This window comes from Myotis myotis, unplaced genomic scaffold, assembly GCF_014108235.1.
Source record: "Myotis myotis isolate mMyoMyo1 unplaced genomic scaffold, mMyoMyo1.p scaffold_m19_p_1, whole genome shotgun sequence".
Taxonomy (NCBI): domain Eukaryota; kingdom Metazoa; phylum Chordata; class Mammalia; order Chiroptera; family Vespertilionidae; genus Myotis; species Myotis myotis.
In genome coordinates, this window is record NW_023416313.1 from 92,477,034 (window position 1) to 92,493,448 (window position 16,415).

Sequence of the window (16,415 nt, forward strand, 5' to 3'; positions counted from 1 at the left end):
AGTTGTCTACGAAGTCCTTTTCCCTTCATATTCAGATTTCATCAGCAGAAGGGCCACCCAAGGCCCTGTCAGCCTTGCCTGCACGGTGACTCCTTCCAGGGCCAGCGCAGCGGGTGGGGGTGGGGTGGGGGTAGGGGGGACGATGTTGCAGGAGGACACATTCCTTTCCTCCAGGTGCAGCCACACGTTTCGTGGGCTGATCGCAATCACTGGGATTACTGGGTTATGTTTTTGTTTTAAACGGAGTGGAGAATTCTTGGACTAGTCTTGCTTCCCTCTTTTAAATACCCGTCAGTAATTGCTTTGAAGCAGTGACTAGCCCAAGCTTGCACCATGGCTCCAGGTTTCAAGTAGCTCATTAGAAGTCAGCTTAGGGGGGAGTGTGCGGTCCTTGTTATTAAGGGGCTAGGTTACTCTGAAGGGGGAGTTCACAGAAGGTGAGAATGTGGGGATTCACTAAAGGAATTCACCCTGTAGCTTTGGGGAAAAGTCACAGTAATGATGTGGAGAAACCGAAAAACATACTTGAGCCACGAAAAAAAACCCTGGTGTGATTCTAAAGGTATTTAAAGTACCTTGGTTTATAATTAATTTAGAAACACGTTCATCCAAGATGAACCAACACCAAAGGCCCAGATTGCATTTACCATGGCAACATTTACAACACAGCATTTGGACCTGAACTCTCTGTGGCATTTCCCTAAGGAAAATATGGAGAACCCAACACAATGATGAAACAGCCAAACTTGTAACAAATATATTCTCACTTCAAAAAATACTGAAGAATGTAAAATGAAATTTGTCTCTGGGTTCAGATGAAAGCCATTGTCTTCATTTAAAATCCACACGGTACATTTTTTTTGGAGGGGAAAGAGGTTTTATATAACAGTAATGTTGAGAATTTATTCGATCATTCAGATAAGATATACTTGAAGCATTTTATGCACAAAAGCAAAGAAATAGAATAATTATTTGGAAAGGATATGGATATATATATTTATATATATATACATTTTCTCCACATTTTTAGATCCATTTTTATAAGTAAATCAAAACACTAAAAAGTAAAATCTAGACAAATGACTTCCCAATTAAACATTTTAAAATGAGATTTTAAAAAAATCAGGCTATTTACACTGTAGCATGAGGATAAACAAGATCATCATTTTTGCAAATATAGACATATTAACTGAAAATTATCAATGTTAGAAATGATCACTTCTCTCAAGCACCTGCTTGAATTTGTCTGAAAAAGGATCATCTTAATTTGGGAAGTTGGGGGACCTTTCCTTTTTGTCTTCCCTCTTTGTGACTATGAAATGATACTTCCTCAGAATGCTTAAAGGAAGTATTAGTAGTACTCTGAGACTTGGGGAATGCTCTAGAATATTGGGCCTTATCTTATGTAATAAAAGAGAAACATGGTAATTGGCGTACGACCGCTACCCTTCCCATTGGCTAATCAGCGAGATATGCAAATTAACTGCCAGCCAAGATGGCGGCCAGCAGCCAGGCAGCTTGAAACTAACATGAGGCTTGCTTGCTTCAGTGACGGAGGACTCCAACGTTCCCCGCCTGCCTTGCTGGCCTCTGAGCCTGCAGTTTAAGAAACATTGTAACAAATATAGAAGCTAAACAAAACCCCAGAAACCAGCTTTCAGCCAGCTGGGATCTCAGAGCTGGAGTTATACATTGTTTCGATTATAGAACCTAAACAAACCAGATACCTGCTTTCAGCAGCAGAGGCCTCAGAGCTGGAGCCAGAGCTAAAGCTGGCCCAGAATAAAAAAAAAGAAAAAAAGGAGCAGTTGGGAGCTTCAGTCGCCTGAAAACAGCCCTCAGCCCCTCACCCAGACTGACCAGGCACCCCAGTGGGGACCCCCACCCTGAAGGATGTGTGACCAGCTGCAAACAGCCATCATCCCCTCATCCAGGCTGGCCAGGCACCCCAGTGGGGACCCCCACCCTGATCCAGGACACCCTTCAGGGCAAAGCAACCAGCCCCCACCCATACACCAGGCCTCTATTCTATATAGTAAAAGGGTAATATGCCTCCCAGCACTGGGATCAGCGGAGCCATGAGGCCTCCCGGCACCGGGATCAGCGTGACAGGGGGCAGCTCCCAAACCCCCTGATCGCCCTGTGACTCTGTGTGTGACAGGGGGTGGGGCCACAACCTCCCTATCGGCCCTGCTCTGTTCCTGACAGGGGAAGGTGCCCCAACCCCCTGATCGGCCCTGCTCTGTGCCTGATAGGGGGGAGCTCCCCAACCCCCTGATCGCCCTGCAGCTCTGTGTGTGACAGGGGGCGGGGCCACAACCTCCCTATCGGCCCTGCTCTGTTCCTGACAGGGGAAGGTGCCCCAACCCCCTGATCGGCCCTGCTCTGTGCCTGATAGGGGGGAGCTCCCCAACCCCCTGATCGCCCTGCAGCTCTGTGTGTGACAGGGGGCGGGGCCACAACCTCCCTATCGGCCCTGCTCTGTTCCTGACAGGGGAAGGTGCCCCAACCCCCTGATCGACCCTGCTCTGTGCCTGATAGGGGGGAGCTCCCCAACCCCCTGATCACCCTGCGGCTCTGTGTGTGACAGGGTGTGGCGCCCCAACCCCACCACCCCACGGGTCCTGCTCTGTGTGTGACAGGGTAGAGCCATAACCTCCCCATCCGCCCTGCCCTGAGTGTGACAGTGGCTGCGTCCCAACCCCCTGATCGGCCCTGCTCTGTGGGTGATAGAGGGCGGTGCCCCAACCCCCTGATCGGCCCTGCTCTGTGAGTGACAGGGGGGAGCTCCCCAACCCCCTGATTGACCCTGCTCTGTGCGTGACAAGGGGGAGCGCCCCAACCCCCTGATCGGCCCTGCTCTGTGCGTGACAGGGGGCAGCCCCCCAAACCCCTGATTGGCCCTGCTCTGTGCATGACAGGGGGTGGCGCTGCAACCTCCCCATCGACCCTGCCTTGAGTGTGACAGGGTGCGGCGCCCCAACCCCCCCACCCCACGGGTCCTGCTCTGTGTGTGACGGGGTGCAGTGCCCCAACCCTCCCCCCCGCCCCCATAGGCCCTGCTCTGTGTGTGACAGGGTAGAGCCATAACCTCCCCATCAGCCCTGCCCTGAGTGTGACAGTGGCAGCGTCCCAACCCCCTGATCGGCCCTGCTCTGTGGGTGATAGAGGGCGGCGCCCCCACCCCCTGATCGGCCCTGCTCTGTGAGTGACAGGGGGGAGTGCCCCAACCCCCTGATTGGCCCTGCTCTGTGCATGACAGGGGGTGGAGCTGCAACCTCCCCATCGACCCTGCCTTGAGTGTGACAGGGGGCGGTGCCCCAACCCCCCAATCGGCCCTACCCTGAGCGTGACTGAAGGTGGCATCACAACCTCCCGATCTGCCCTGCTCTGTGCATGACAGGGGGCAGCGCCCCAACTCCCCAATCGGCCCTGCTCTGAGCCCGACCAGGGGCTGCATCTAGGGATTGGGCCTGCCCTCTGCCACCCGGGAGCAGGCCTAAGCCAGCAGGTTGTTATCTCCCGAGGGGTCCCAGACTGCGAGAGGGCACAGGCCGGGCTGAGGGACACCCCCTTCCCCCCGAGTGCACAAATTTTTGTGCACCGGGCCTCTAGTCTTATATAATAAAAGCCTAATATGCTAAGTGTCTGACTATTCAACCAGTCACTACGATGCGCAATGACCACCAGGGGGCAGACACTCTGACCGTAGGTCAGCTTGCTGCTGGGGTCCAGCCAATCGAGTCTGGGCGAGATGGGCTGGACATGCCCTGGAGCCCTCCAGTGGTCCCTCCCCGGCCCCGATCATGCACTGGTGTGGTCTCTCAGCCTGGCCTGTGCCCTCTCACAATCTGGGATGCCTTGGAGGATGTTGGAGAGTCTGTTTCAGCCTGATCCCCAGGGCTCTAGTTGTAATATAAAAATTCTTGCATGAGCTGTGAGGCAGTGGGTCCAATTGTTCATAATAACCTCATCAGTTTTGAGCTCCATAATCAAAAGTGGCTTTGCCTAGTTTCATGCTTATTTGTTATTACCATATCTCTCAATTCCTCTAACTGCAAAATGCAGAAATTCAAGAGGAGTGTTCTAAAATGTCACGTCCATGTAAAAACTCTACATGGGATTATATTACCACAAACATACTCTTTAAACATAACATGATTACTTCATGTTTAATTTTATGCTTTATAAATTTCCTTTTATTGGTGACAGCCTGGTTAATAATTTATTTTAAAAAACAAACATGAATTTTCTGTTACCTATGAATATTTAAACATGTTTTTTTTTAAAAAAAAAAAAAAGCAGGAAGGTTATGCAACGGATGCAGCACCCTCTACCTTAGGGCATGTGTCAAATTTTGAAAGCCCTCAATTGCTCATACAACTTGGCACTTGCCTAAATATGTCATTGTGATCACTGTTAGATATTTATCAGTTTACATTTATTATGCATTAAAGGCACATTTTTAAAAAGTGGTTTCCACTAATTCCATAATGAAGAAACAGGTCAGCCTGCTATTCCCCACAGGGCAAGTACTCAGAAATTCAAGTTGTGGCCCAGATGAGCTGAGCAGGGAATAAACGTTCTGAGGGAATAAAAAATTCTTTTTTTAAAAAAAAATATATTTTATTGATTTTTTACAAAGAGGAAGGGAGAGAGATAGAGAGTTAGAAACATCGATGAGAGAGAAACATCGATCAGCTGCCTCCTGCACATCTCCAACTGGGGATATGCCCACAACCCAGGTACATGCCCTTGACCGGAATCGAACCTGGGACCTTTCAGTCCGCAGGCCGATGCTCTATCCACTGAGCCAAACCGGTTTCGGCAAATAAAAAATTCTTGACCAAGACTGTGGACAGTCAGGTTTTGATTAGGTGTAGCCATGAACTGGCTGCATGATCTTGAGTAAGTCCATTAAGTTTTATGCATCTGAATGTCTGGTACCATAACATAAAAAGGCTGGAATAGTCACTAAATAATTTTTTAATTTCTAAAATGCTTAGAGGCTATCCTAAACAATTCAAACTGCAATTCAAACTGTTGTTCAAGGGTGTTGATTTAAGTCCTGTTTCTCAGGCTGTTTGTCTGGGACAGATTAGTTGGTTCCCTTCTGCTCTATACACAACACCACCACAGCCGATAAAGATGCTTTATAATCAACTGCAGTAGCAGGCATCCGTGGAGCCTCAGTAGCAGGCGTCCATGGAGCCTCACTTTAGAGTGTATTCTCCTGGGCGCCCTGGAGAAGCCCACCTGGAGGGAGATCCTTTGGTAAAGGCCCAACTATTTAAGAAACAACTGGGAAGGGAGAATACGTCTCAGCCTCTTTTCCTGTGGACAGTTGCAGATCCCACTGCTTTTATTCTGACTGGCTCATGTGAAGAATGACTCAGTGGGATCATTGCCTAAGATGTCCTCAGTCTTGTCTGTGAGGGAAGAGCAGCTGAGAAGTTGGGAAAGTTCCCGTCAGAAGTAGTGTCTTCAGCTCTGACGACCTTGATCAGGTCTCTCGCCTGGGCCTCAGTTTCCACAGCTCTCAGATACCTGGTGGACTGGATCATTTCCTAAGTTCTTTTCAGACGTAACATGCAAAGTTCTCTGTGGGAGAAGTCTAGACACCCTTGCCTTTGTAAACCACTTCTTTGTAAGTGAATGATGGAAAGCCAGCTAGTGAATTCCCGCCTGGGTGAGATAAGCCTGCCAGGTAGGAGCAATACTTTCTTCACTGGGCCACGAAGAAAGTAGGACTCAATCCAAACTGTAGCAATGCCAAACGCAGTATGGCACACACACACACACACACACACACACACACACACACACGCACACACACACACACACACACACACACACACCACGTGGCATGACTACTTACCTTACATCATTTAGTTCATAGTAGACATTTCTGCTCTCGTCTTTGATGTAAATGGCGACACTGGGCGACTCCAGCATTTTCATGGTGAGCTGCTGTGGGAAGGCACTTACGAAGAGAGCCCGGATCGTGTCTGCACTTGTGATTTCGTTGGGCATCCTGAGCTGCTTGGTTTCATCTCCGTACTGGAGATAGAGAACCCCTGCGTGCAAAAGGAGCACAGCGGTCATTCTCAGACCAAGACTCACAGGACACGCAGCACAAGCTAAGCCACCTCTGTCTGGCCACGTGCAGGAAATGTTGTGGACAAGCTTGAAAGCATGCAATAAGAAATATACGTTTGGAATTTCCAAGGAATGCACTCTCTGGTTATCTCAAAAAGTACCCATTTTTATTCTTTGGGAGTCTGGGCAGGTGTTAAAGAGGCTAATTTTCAAAATTTTTTTTAAAACCAAAAGAATAAAAAGCGAACCTCTGGCAGCCTAAAGCAAAAGCCAATACTTAATCCCCTTGAAAGGTAGACTTAGGAATTTAACAGCATAGGGTGATCCCCCCGCCCCGCCCCATGTCTTTCACTAACTAAAAACACATTCAGTATAGCAGGGGTCCTCAAACTTCTTAAACAGGGGGCCAGTTCACTGTCCCTCAGACCGTTGGAGGGCCGGACTATAGTTTTTAAAAAAACTATGAACAAATTCCTATGCACACTGCACATATCTTATTTTGAAGTAAAAGAACAAAACAGGAACAAATACAATATTTGTATTTGCATGTGGCCCGTGGGCCGTAGTTTGAGGACCCCTGCAGTATAGCCATGTGTAAGATATACAGTTTAAGTCTTTATGGTCCATTCAGACACATTTTAAGTGGCAATGTTACAATATTCCTGCGATCTAACACATACTTATTTAATGTTTACACCATGTGAAACTATAAGGAAAAAGTGGCACCCTGATGTCTTAGAAAGAAGCTGGAACAAGTCAGTTGCACAAATGAAAACAAGCACAGGATCACAGAATTCCAGCGTTCCAGAGGGTACGTGGCTCCCAATGAACTATGCCTATAAGAGTAACCATGTTCTTATACAGTGTAGTTTCTTCCAAGATCTGGTCTGAGCTTTGCCATGTGACTTTCTTTAGCCAATGGGACATTAGCAAGTGTGATGCAAAACGGAGGCTAGCCAAGTGCTTGCACACTAGAGCTTGTCCTATTGCTGAGCATGGTCATGGGTTCTCCCTCACAGAATCACATTTCCGTGGAGTCCAGGCAAACATGTGGAGGCCGCATGGAGAAGAATGGAAGCCCTGACTGGTGGCCCCACTAAGCATCCGTTCTCCAGCCAGTCATGAGGGTGAACCCTCTTGGTAGGGGTATCCCTCCCGCCCGGGAGAACTGCCCCCATCACACGAAACAGAAGTCATATGAAACAGAATCGAGAGCCTGGCCCAAATTGCAGAATCATGAGCAAATAAATGACTGTGTTTGTTTTAAGTCACTATGTTTAGGGTCATGTGTTACTCAGGAATAGATAACCGAACCAGGGAATCGGAGGTTCTGACATTCAATTTGTATCCTATTGTGAGAATCTACTGAGGAGGGACTACTACTTACTACTAGAATAATCCTTGGCAGGAGAGATTTAAAAGAGAACAGAATATGACTTCTGGTTAAATATGGCCGTTTGTGTAACACATTTATCTCTTTCTCCTCCTGAAATTCCATTAAAATGACAATGAGGAATAAAAAAGCAAACATTAAAGAATCAACAGAACAGGAGAGGAAACAATAGCAGACAAGAGAAAGCTGACACCTAGGTCTTCAAGGAGACAACTCCACATAAAACGCAGGCCCAGGGGAGCTCCGGAAATGAGCACCAGACTCTGAAGGCAGGAATGCACAGTGACAGGAAAGCATGAGCCCCGATTGAACTTCCTTTTTTTAATGGCACAGCAACCTGTTCATATCTCCCTTTTTCTCCCACTCAGCCAAGCAACTCCCCATATCCACAGAAGACTGAAGAGGTTGAGCCAGATTCTGCTCATGGGCACAGGGGCAGTGGGTGAAGTGCCCTCTGACAGCACCCTGGCAAAGGGCTGCCATCGCAGCCAGGGACTGGAGGAGCCCTCCAGGAACGCTGGCTGGCCTGTGGGAAGAGAGCAACAGAATTGTGAGGGTAACTGTGCAGGGTCTGCTTGGCCACCATGGTGGTAAGCAGCCTGGCCCATATAAAAAGCTTCCGGTTAGGACACCTGGCCTTGCTCAGAGATTAGCAGGCTACCCGGGATTATCAGACATTTCATAAAAGCCTCTAAGGTGAAAGGAAAGACTGAAATAAACAGAAAACAGAAACTCAGAAGGGATGAGACAATCCAAGAAAAGGGGGATATTTGGAGAGCAAAAGTGAACTCTGGGAACCATGAGAGCAGAAATTAAACACATTCATTGAAAAAGAAAAAGTTGATAAAAACCTTAAAAGTGTAGTAAAAAGACTTTTAGATGGGAGAAAGGTGAAAACCAAGAAGAAAAGTAGAGAATTACTTCAGTGCATCCAAATACCTAATAATGGAGACTTGGATAAAAAGAAATCAGTAGAAATAGAGAAGTTTTACAAAAAGTATTATTAGACCTCCTCCACCCACAACTGAAGGACATGAGATTGGAGATTGAAAATATTCATGAAATGCTCAATACACTCAGGCCTGTAACTGAGACATTCCAAATGGCAGGGGAATCAGGGGTTCCCACCAGCCCAGAGGGTGTGAGAACAGTCGCAAGAGAAGGGTCAGGATGCAGAAAGGCACTAGAGCTTTCTCTACAGCAACCAGAACCAAGGACAATGGAGAAACAGCCTAGGAAATCTGGGAGGAAACACTTTAGATTAGGTTTGTATCCTTCCAAACCATCGACTGGATATGTATTAAAGTCAGCTTCTCAGGGAGGCCTTCCTGACCACCTTATTCATTATTTCAGCACCCATTTTCCCCAACAGTTCATTCTCCCATCCGTGCTTCCTTTCTGTTCTTGAGCATTTTTCACTCTACAGTTGATGCTTGAACAATTCAGGGTTAGGGGCTGACCCCTTCACAGTTGAAAATCTGAGTATAACTTTTGACTCCCCCAAAGTGCAACTACTGCTAGCTTACTGTTGACCAGAAGCCTTCGCGATAATAGAGTGGGCAAAAGTGGTTTTACAGTTGTGAGTATGCAAAATACAGAGTTTATTCTTGTATTACTATTTAATTGTATTTTCCATATGAATAGTTGTAAACCTACTTTTGCCTCACCCTGTCTACACAGTTGATTAACACATATTGTTATAAATATTACAGTCTATATTGATATGCTAAACTAAGCTAGAGAAAAAGAAAATGTTATTAAGAAAATCATAAGGAAAAAATACATTTACAGAATTTATTGAAAAAAATCTGCGTATAGGTGGACTCACACAATTCAAACTGCTTTCAGGGGTCACTGTATAATTCATATTTTAATTATTGTTATTGTTTACCGTCAGTCTCTCCCTTTAAAATGTAAGCTTCATAAAGTCAGGAATTTTTAAAAATGTTTTTGTTCACCGTGGTATTCTTAGTGCCTCTAATATGACTTACTACACAGTAGGTCCTCAGTAAATGAATGAATGAATGAATGAATGGATGGATGAATGAATGAATGAATGGATGAATGGATGGATGAATGACTTATTAGTCATCAAAAGGAATGTTCATTTGGGGTCTGGCTGACCTATAAGAGCTTTGGCTACATGATGTAACAGCCCCGTGATCTCGTTCCCACTTTGCATACACATTAGAACTACATTCTAAAGCGGCTCTTTCCTTGACTGGAGCAGTCCTTTCCATTCAGTGTGAGCAGCTCAACTTCCCCTCTCTGCCCATCATAGTTTTGATCCTCAGCTTCTTCATGGGGTTAGTTTTCCAGAATATCCGTGCTGTTACACATTCTTCAGACTGCAGAAAAAATCTGTCAAGCCTCTGAGCTCAGATCGTGCAACGTTTCTGTCCCAAAGGGGAGATGTGGTGGCTGCCCATGTGATTGCTATGCCGTGTCAAAAGGCCAAAGCCATTCCTGAGGTCGGGGCCCCAACCATGGCTGGGCGAGGCCCCTGCCCACGGGCCACTTATGGCCTCACTACAGTCAAATATCATGGCCTCACTTCCCCAAAGAGCCTGGCTTTCATTCCCACATCTGCATTTTGTACGTGTGTGTGCTTTAAATAGAATTTGTAGGCTCTGAGTAAAAAAAAAAAAAATCGGGCCTACACTAAGGTTACCTCAGGTTCTGGCTGGTGCAGCTGCCAGCTGGGTACACAAGTCCAGTTACAGATCATGACAACCCAGAAAAGACGGGGGAATGATGCCTTTATAAACAGAGAATAGTCTTTTTACACTTGATTCAGCTTGGTTTCTCAATTCAGGAAAGGGATTTAGAAATGCTTAAACTCAGAAGGAATGCTCTTAATATATGATGGCGTTTTACTGGCACAGTGATGAGAGCCAGCGCTGAGTTCGTGCTGGCTGCTCCGGATTCACAGAGGAAGGACTTGGATCATAAACTAGTTCTTTATGAAGAAGGAAAGAAGACAGGAAAATGAATTTATAGGATGTCTGCTATGTGTCAGAAACAGCATGCGCATACAGCAGGTTCTCAATAACATTAAGTAACAACTTTGATGAGATGGCCTATGAACTTAACTCTTGTTTATATCAATTAGCCTAGGGTAAAATTGGTTTCATTATACATTGTTCTGCTTCAGGTTGTAGAACCTATGAATGATGTTAAGCGAGGACTTCCTGTATTGCATTTAATCAGCACAGCTTCTCTCCAGGTCGATGTTATAGCCCCACTTCACAGATTGGGAAAAAGAAACTCAGAAGGTCCCAGTACCTTACCTAAAGTTACAGCTAGTAAATGACTTAACTAATTTACATATCCAATTGCATCCATCCACAGAACCAATTATAAATAACTAGAGGCCCAGTGCATGAAATTCGTGCACTGTGGGGGTGAGGGGGGTTGGAGATCCCTCAGCCCTACCTGCACCCTCTCCAATCTGGGAGCCCTCAGGGGATGCCCTACTGATGGCTTGGGCCTGCTCCCCCATGGTTCTCTGCTCTCTGCAGGGCCTGCCTGCTCCACACCACAGCAATGGGCAAGCAGTCCCTGCTGGTTGCTGCCTGTGGGCCATGCTTGCTGGCTCACGGGTCGCCGTGGCAATACCTGCTAGGCTCATGTTGATGGGGTGACACCGCCAGCGTCCTGCCCCGGCCACTATGGGCGCCTCCATCTTTGTTGTGGAGCGACGGTTAATTTGCATATTACTCTTTTATTAGATAGGATAATGTAAATGGGGCCATTTTTAGAAATGAATCTGGAGCTGCCAGGCCAGAGGCACTACCTTACATGTCTACACCTCAACTCTTGGGCTGTTTAAACAGGACAAAATAATCATTGGACTGGACCTAAGGCCACTTTGTGTCCTAAGAACTATTTGCAAAGATAATAAGAAAGCAATTGTGATGACTACTGGACTGATAACTACTGGACTGAACATTTAAAACACTGTTTAGAAATAATATCCCATGTCATCTACACCGATAAAAGGCCTTCCTTCTACTAGTGTAATTATTCCCCTTCCCTTTCTCATACTCTGCCTCCTTACTGGAATATTATTTGGCCTTATGCCTGAATTAATGATTCCAGCATAATTATTATAACTAATCTCAAGTAAACACTTGTTTGCCTCTCACTTTGAAGGGCCTTTTTATGTTTTGGTTAGGACCATGATCTCTCTCTTGAAGCATACAACCTAAATAAACTTCTGCATTTAGTCACATCCATTTCCTCAAACCTTCCTGTCTGGATGATCTTAGCTGTCCTCACATTTTAGTTTGGCCATCTGCTTGAAGATATTGAGATGTGATGGGGGAAGCTTGGAACAAAGATTCCTTAAAGTTGACTGGAGTAAATGCTGACACACAGTCAGACAGAAACAATACACATGCTGGGATAAGTGAGGAAGGCACAGAGCTCAGAAAGCAAGAGAGTTGAACTGAATCTCACCACACGGAGCCCTTCTGAGAAGCCTGGGCACTCAAGGGTGCTCCAGCTCGATGGCTCTGCAGAGGCAACGTGCGTTTTTCACCAAGAGTACTTGGTCACAATTTTACAAAAAACAAAGTGCACTTGGCAGGTCACGCTTGCATCACACATCCTCATAATCTTTTGAATCTCAGAACAGTTCCAGAATGTGGGACATCTTCCAAAATATTCTTTATCATAATATGACATGCAAGGATTTTCACAGTGGGATCTTGCTGTGCACTGAATGTTTTTGTTTCTCCAAAATTCATGTTAAAACCCGAATCCCCAATGTGATGGTATTTCAAGGTGAAGTCCTAAGAAGTAGTTAGGTCATGAGGGTAGAGCCCTTATGATGGGATTAGTGCCCTTATAGGAAGAGGCACAGGGCTCGCTTTTTCTTTCCATCCGGGATGCAACCAGAAGATAGTCATTTGCAAACCACGGTCTCCCCAGACACCAGATCTGGTGGCACCTTGATGTTGAATGTCCCAGCCTCTGGAACTGTGAGGAATACACTGTTGGTGATCTATGGTGATTTGCCATAGCAGCCTAAATGGACTAATACAGACCTCAACCTCCTGCTCCAGCCTTATCACTCACAGCATGCCTCATTCCTCGAGCACTGTGGTTGCTCAGACCTCTCACTGGCCCAGGTGACTTTCCCACCACTTCTTTGCGTGGCACCCCCATGACCCACTCTGAGCGATCTTCCCCAACCACTCCTCCATCACTTTTTCATTAAGATTTGAGGAATTAATTTTTCTCACATGTGCTGACATTGTGTTTTACTGAAATTGAAAGCATGGCTTTTAATTCTGCATTATTATTAGCTGTATTCACCAGATGGTATTATATAGTAGAGTCCTGGCTACAGAGTAGATGCTCAAATATCTTTTCATCGAAATGAATTCAATTCTGCAGCCATGCTAATCGACATGTGCTTGCCTCCTGGGATGCGTTCTACAATCCCCCTAAACAGCGTTTTCCATAGGCAGATGACGGTGACAATTCCAAATGACCTAAATTCCGCAGTTTCTCCAAATCCAATGCAAGATTATATCAATCAATACTTGTATTACAATTATGGCAAATGGCTAATGCCTTAAAAATATAAAGAGCTCTTATAATACTTTCTGATGGAAGCTAACAGTCTTCAACTTAATAAGAAAAATATAAATATTAAAATATTTTTTTTGCACCTATGAAATTGGCAAATGTTTTTACAATAAAATACACAGTGCTGACAAGGGTTGGGAAAATGAGATATCTCACATACCATTGTTGGGAAAGTAAATTGATACCATTTCTCCGAAGGCCTATTTGTCAATATGTGTCAAAACTTCCCAAAATATACATATGGTTTGAGCCAGTAATTTTTATTCTATACATTTATGCACAAAGAGGTACTTACTAGGATGCTTACTAAAGCATCACTTATAAGAATAACTTGGGAGAGTTTTAATATTAGGGGATTCATTTAATAAATCAATTCATTTCATAAACATATTCATTGGAACATTACATTGTTATTAAAAGGAATTCTAAAAGAATATGACAATGAAAAAATATATATTTGTTAAGTGACAAAGTATGTTATAAAACAAAAAGTTCTGAACGTTAGGTGTTTTTTTTTCCCATGGGGTCAAAAGGTACCTAAGTATATGATTGCAAGTTGAAAATAGGGGACAGAAATCAGGTATTTGGCAGTTTTTCCACTTTCATTTGTGTGTGAATTTTTTTAATATAAATGCGGGGACATAAAGAATTAATGGAAGTCAAATGTTTCAGTGAACAAGATTCAGCAGTTCAACTTTATAACAATACAAATAAACCTGTTAAATTTTTCTGGACAATGCCAGCATTTGGATTTTTTAAAAAACAAGTAAATTTCTTATTGATGGCAACTAAAAAAACAACAACAAAAAACCAAAAACAAAACAAAAAGGAACTAGATTTAAAAAAAATTAATCACCTTGATGGCAGTGATGAATGCAGGTTTTGTGGGGCCTGAAGCTTAGACCATTTTGAGGGACCTCTTTAAATAGCAGAATATCAAGTTGGAAATATAAGATTCAGTATGAACGTTAATTATTTATTTACAGGGGTCTGAAACTTGCTTTGTTTCACCAAATGAAATAATGATACTATTGAAGTGAGCATCCCAAGGCATTTCTCTAAAAAATGCTTTGAAGAATCTGTTGATGACTTCTGTAATTCAAGCCATGTTGAAGACATGAGTGTCAAAGATGCTGATTTCTGGTGCTGTGATCCTATTCATCCCAAGGGCTCCTGCTGCCCTCTTACATGGATTGTCAGAAAATTGTCTATAAAGAATCTATGACACAAAGTCACTACAGAACTTGCAACATGAGCTGAGTCAATAATTTAGTCTTAAAGGTTACTCAACAAGTAAGGCAAAAAATATTATAAGACAATGTTGTGAGAAGCACTATAACTGATGGTGGGTATACTACAATTGTAATTGAATTCTCTCATACTTAAGGTGAACTATTGGTTAAATAAGCATTGCAATATGAACTCACTTTGAAAGGCTGAATATTAGAAAGGTAGAAATAGAAAGGACTTCAAATTTAATGCAAACCACTGAATAAAATACTAGTAAAGCAAATCTAGCAATGTATGAAAGAATACATCATGACAATAAGAGTTTACCTCAAGAATGCAAGGATGGTTTAACACTAGAAAGTTTAGTCTCAATACATTCTCCAATAATAAGAGAAACTATACAGTAATCTTGATAATGTCAGAAAAATGTTAAGAAAAACCCAAAATAAATTCATGATTTAAAAACACACACAATCATTTAAGAATTAAAGAGAACTTTCTTAACTTGAAAAAGGAATCTATCAAAACTCTCAAAAAAGCATAATGCTAAATGATGCAATATTAGAAGCGTTCTCCTTAAACACAGAATTTTTGTTATCGCTGCATCTGAAGTCCTGGCTAGCACAGTTAATGCAAGAAAAAGAAGTAAAAGGCATATGGATTATAAGGGATAATTAAAATAGTGATTATTCTCTGATGATATAACAGAGAATCCAAGGAAATCAGCAGACACACAACTAGAGCTAATAAGGATTCCATACGACTGAATGATTTAAAATCAATATATAGATTCAACAGTAACCCTAGTACTAGAAAAAAATAGAAAACATAGCTTAATAAAAATACCACTTAAAAATACCACTTATAACAATAATATGGCTATTTAGAAGGGAGTACATGCTCTACCAAATACCAACACTATTAAAACAGTGTAGGTTTGGCAAAGAGATAGAACAAGTAGACTATGAAATAAAATAGAGAACCTAGAAAAAAACACACGGGTTTTATGAAAGCTTGATATATGACAAAAGTGGTGGTACACATCCTGGGAGAAATGACTGTTCAATAAATAGTGCCAGGAAAATTGGTCTCCATATGAAAAAAGTAAAAAATATATCCTTTCCTTACACCATTTACACATAAATTCCTGATGGGCTAAATACCTACATGTGAGAAGCTAAATTATGAAACTTTAAAAACAAAAACAAAAAAACCCACATGGTGCTGTCTCCTAGCATATTGTATAGGGAAAGAATTTGAAAAGAAACAAAAATCATAAACCATAGACAAAATAGTTATACTACATTAAAATGAATATTTTGTACTGCATAAGACATTGTAAGCAAAGTAAAGAAGAAAACTACATTTTGAGAGAAGATATTTATAGCTCACATGCTCTATTAAGGATTAGTATTCAGAATAATTAAAGAACACTTATAAATCAATAAGAATATAGAAAATAAGCAATAATGAATAACCAAAAATGGATATAAATAGGCAACTGATACAGGAAAGAAATCTCAGCAACCAATAAACGTTAGAATGCCCAACTTCACTAGTAATTATTGGAATAAAAAAATGGAAACAATGACATACTATTTTATACCCATCAGATAGGCAAATATGAGTAAATCTAATATCCTCAAGTATTGATGTGGTCTTGGAATAATGGAGTCTGTTATTCCTTGCTGGTAGGAGTAAAATTTGCACAATCACTTTGGGACACCTGGAAAAGTGGAAGCTGTGCATCCCATTACCTGGCTACTTCTTTTAAATTATCCATCACAGATAAAAATCTCATGTGCGGGCACTTGTCCCGGATGCTTATTGCAACTCCATTTCTCATTGATTTGTTCTCAGTGGTTTATTCATATAATGGAATAGTAAACAGCAGTTCAAATGAATGGAGTAGAACGACATCCATCAACATGGATAAACCTTAAACCTTAAAGTTGAGTGAACACAGAGGTTACAAAAGGATCTATGCAGTACGATCCCATTTATGTAAAGTTTTATGACACACAAGACAGTAATACATATTCTTTATGAATACAGCAAATACAGTAGAAGCACATTTGCATGACAATCATAACCT

General features: G+C 43.1%; 1 protein-coding gene across 9 annotated transcripts in view; it reads right to left on the bottom strand.

Annotated features, from left to right (window-relative positions):
• The window catches only part of KIAA1217 (KIAA1217 ortholog), a 307,889-nt gene that overhangs the window by 98,652 nt on the left and 192,822 nt on the right, over positions 1 to 16,415 (bottom strand). For all 9 annotated transcript variants that reach the window (XM_036345037.1, XM_036345042.1, XM_036345036.1 and 6 more), the window contains one exon: positions 5,879 to 6,077. In XM_036345037.1, coding sequence (XP_036200930.1) covers positions 5,879 to 6,077 — 199 coding nt within the window. The remainder of the gene's footprint in view (positions 1 to 5,878; positions 6,078 to 16,415) is intronic.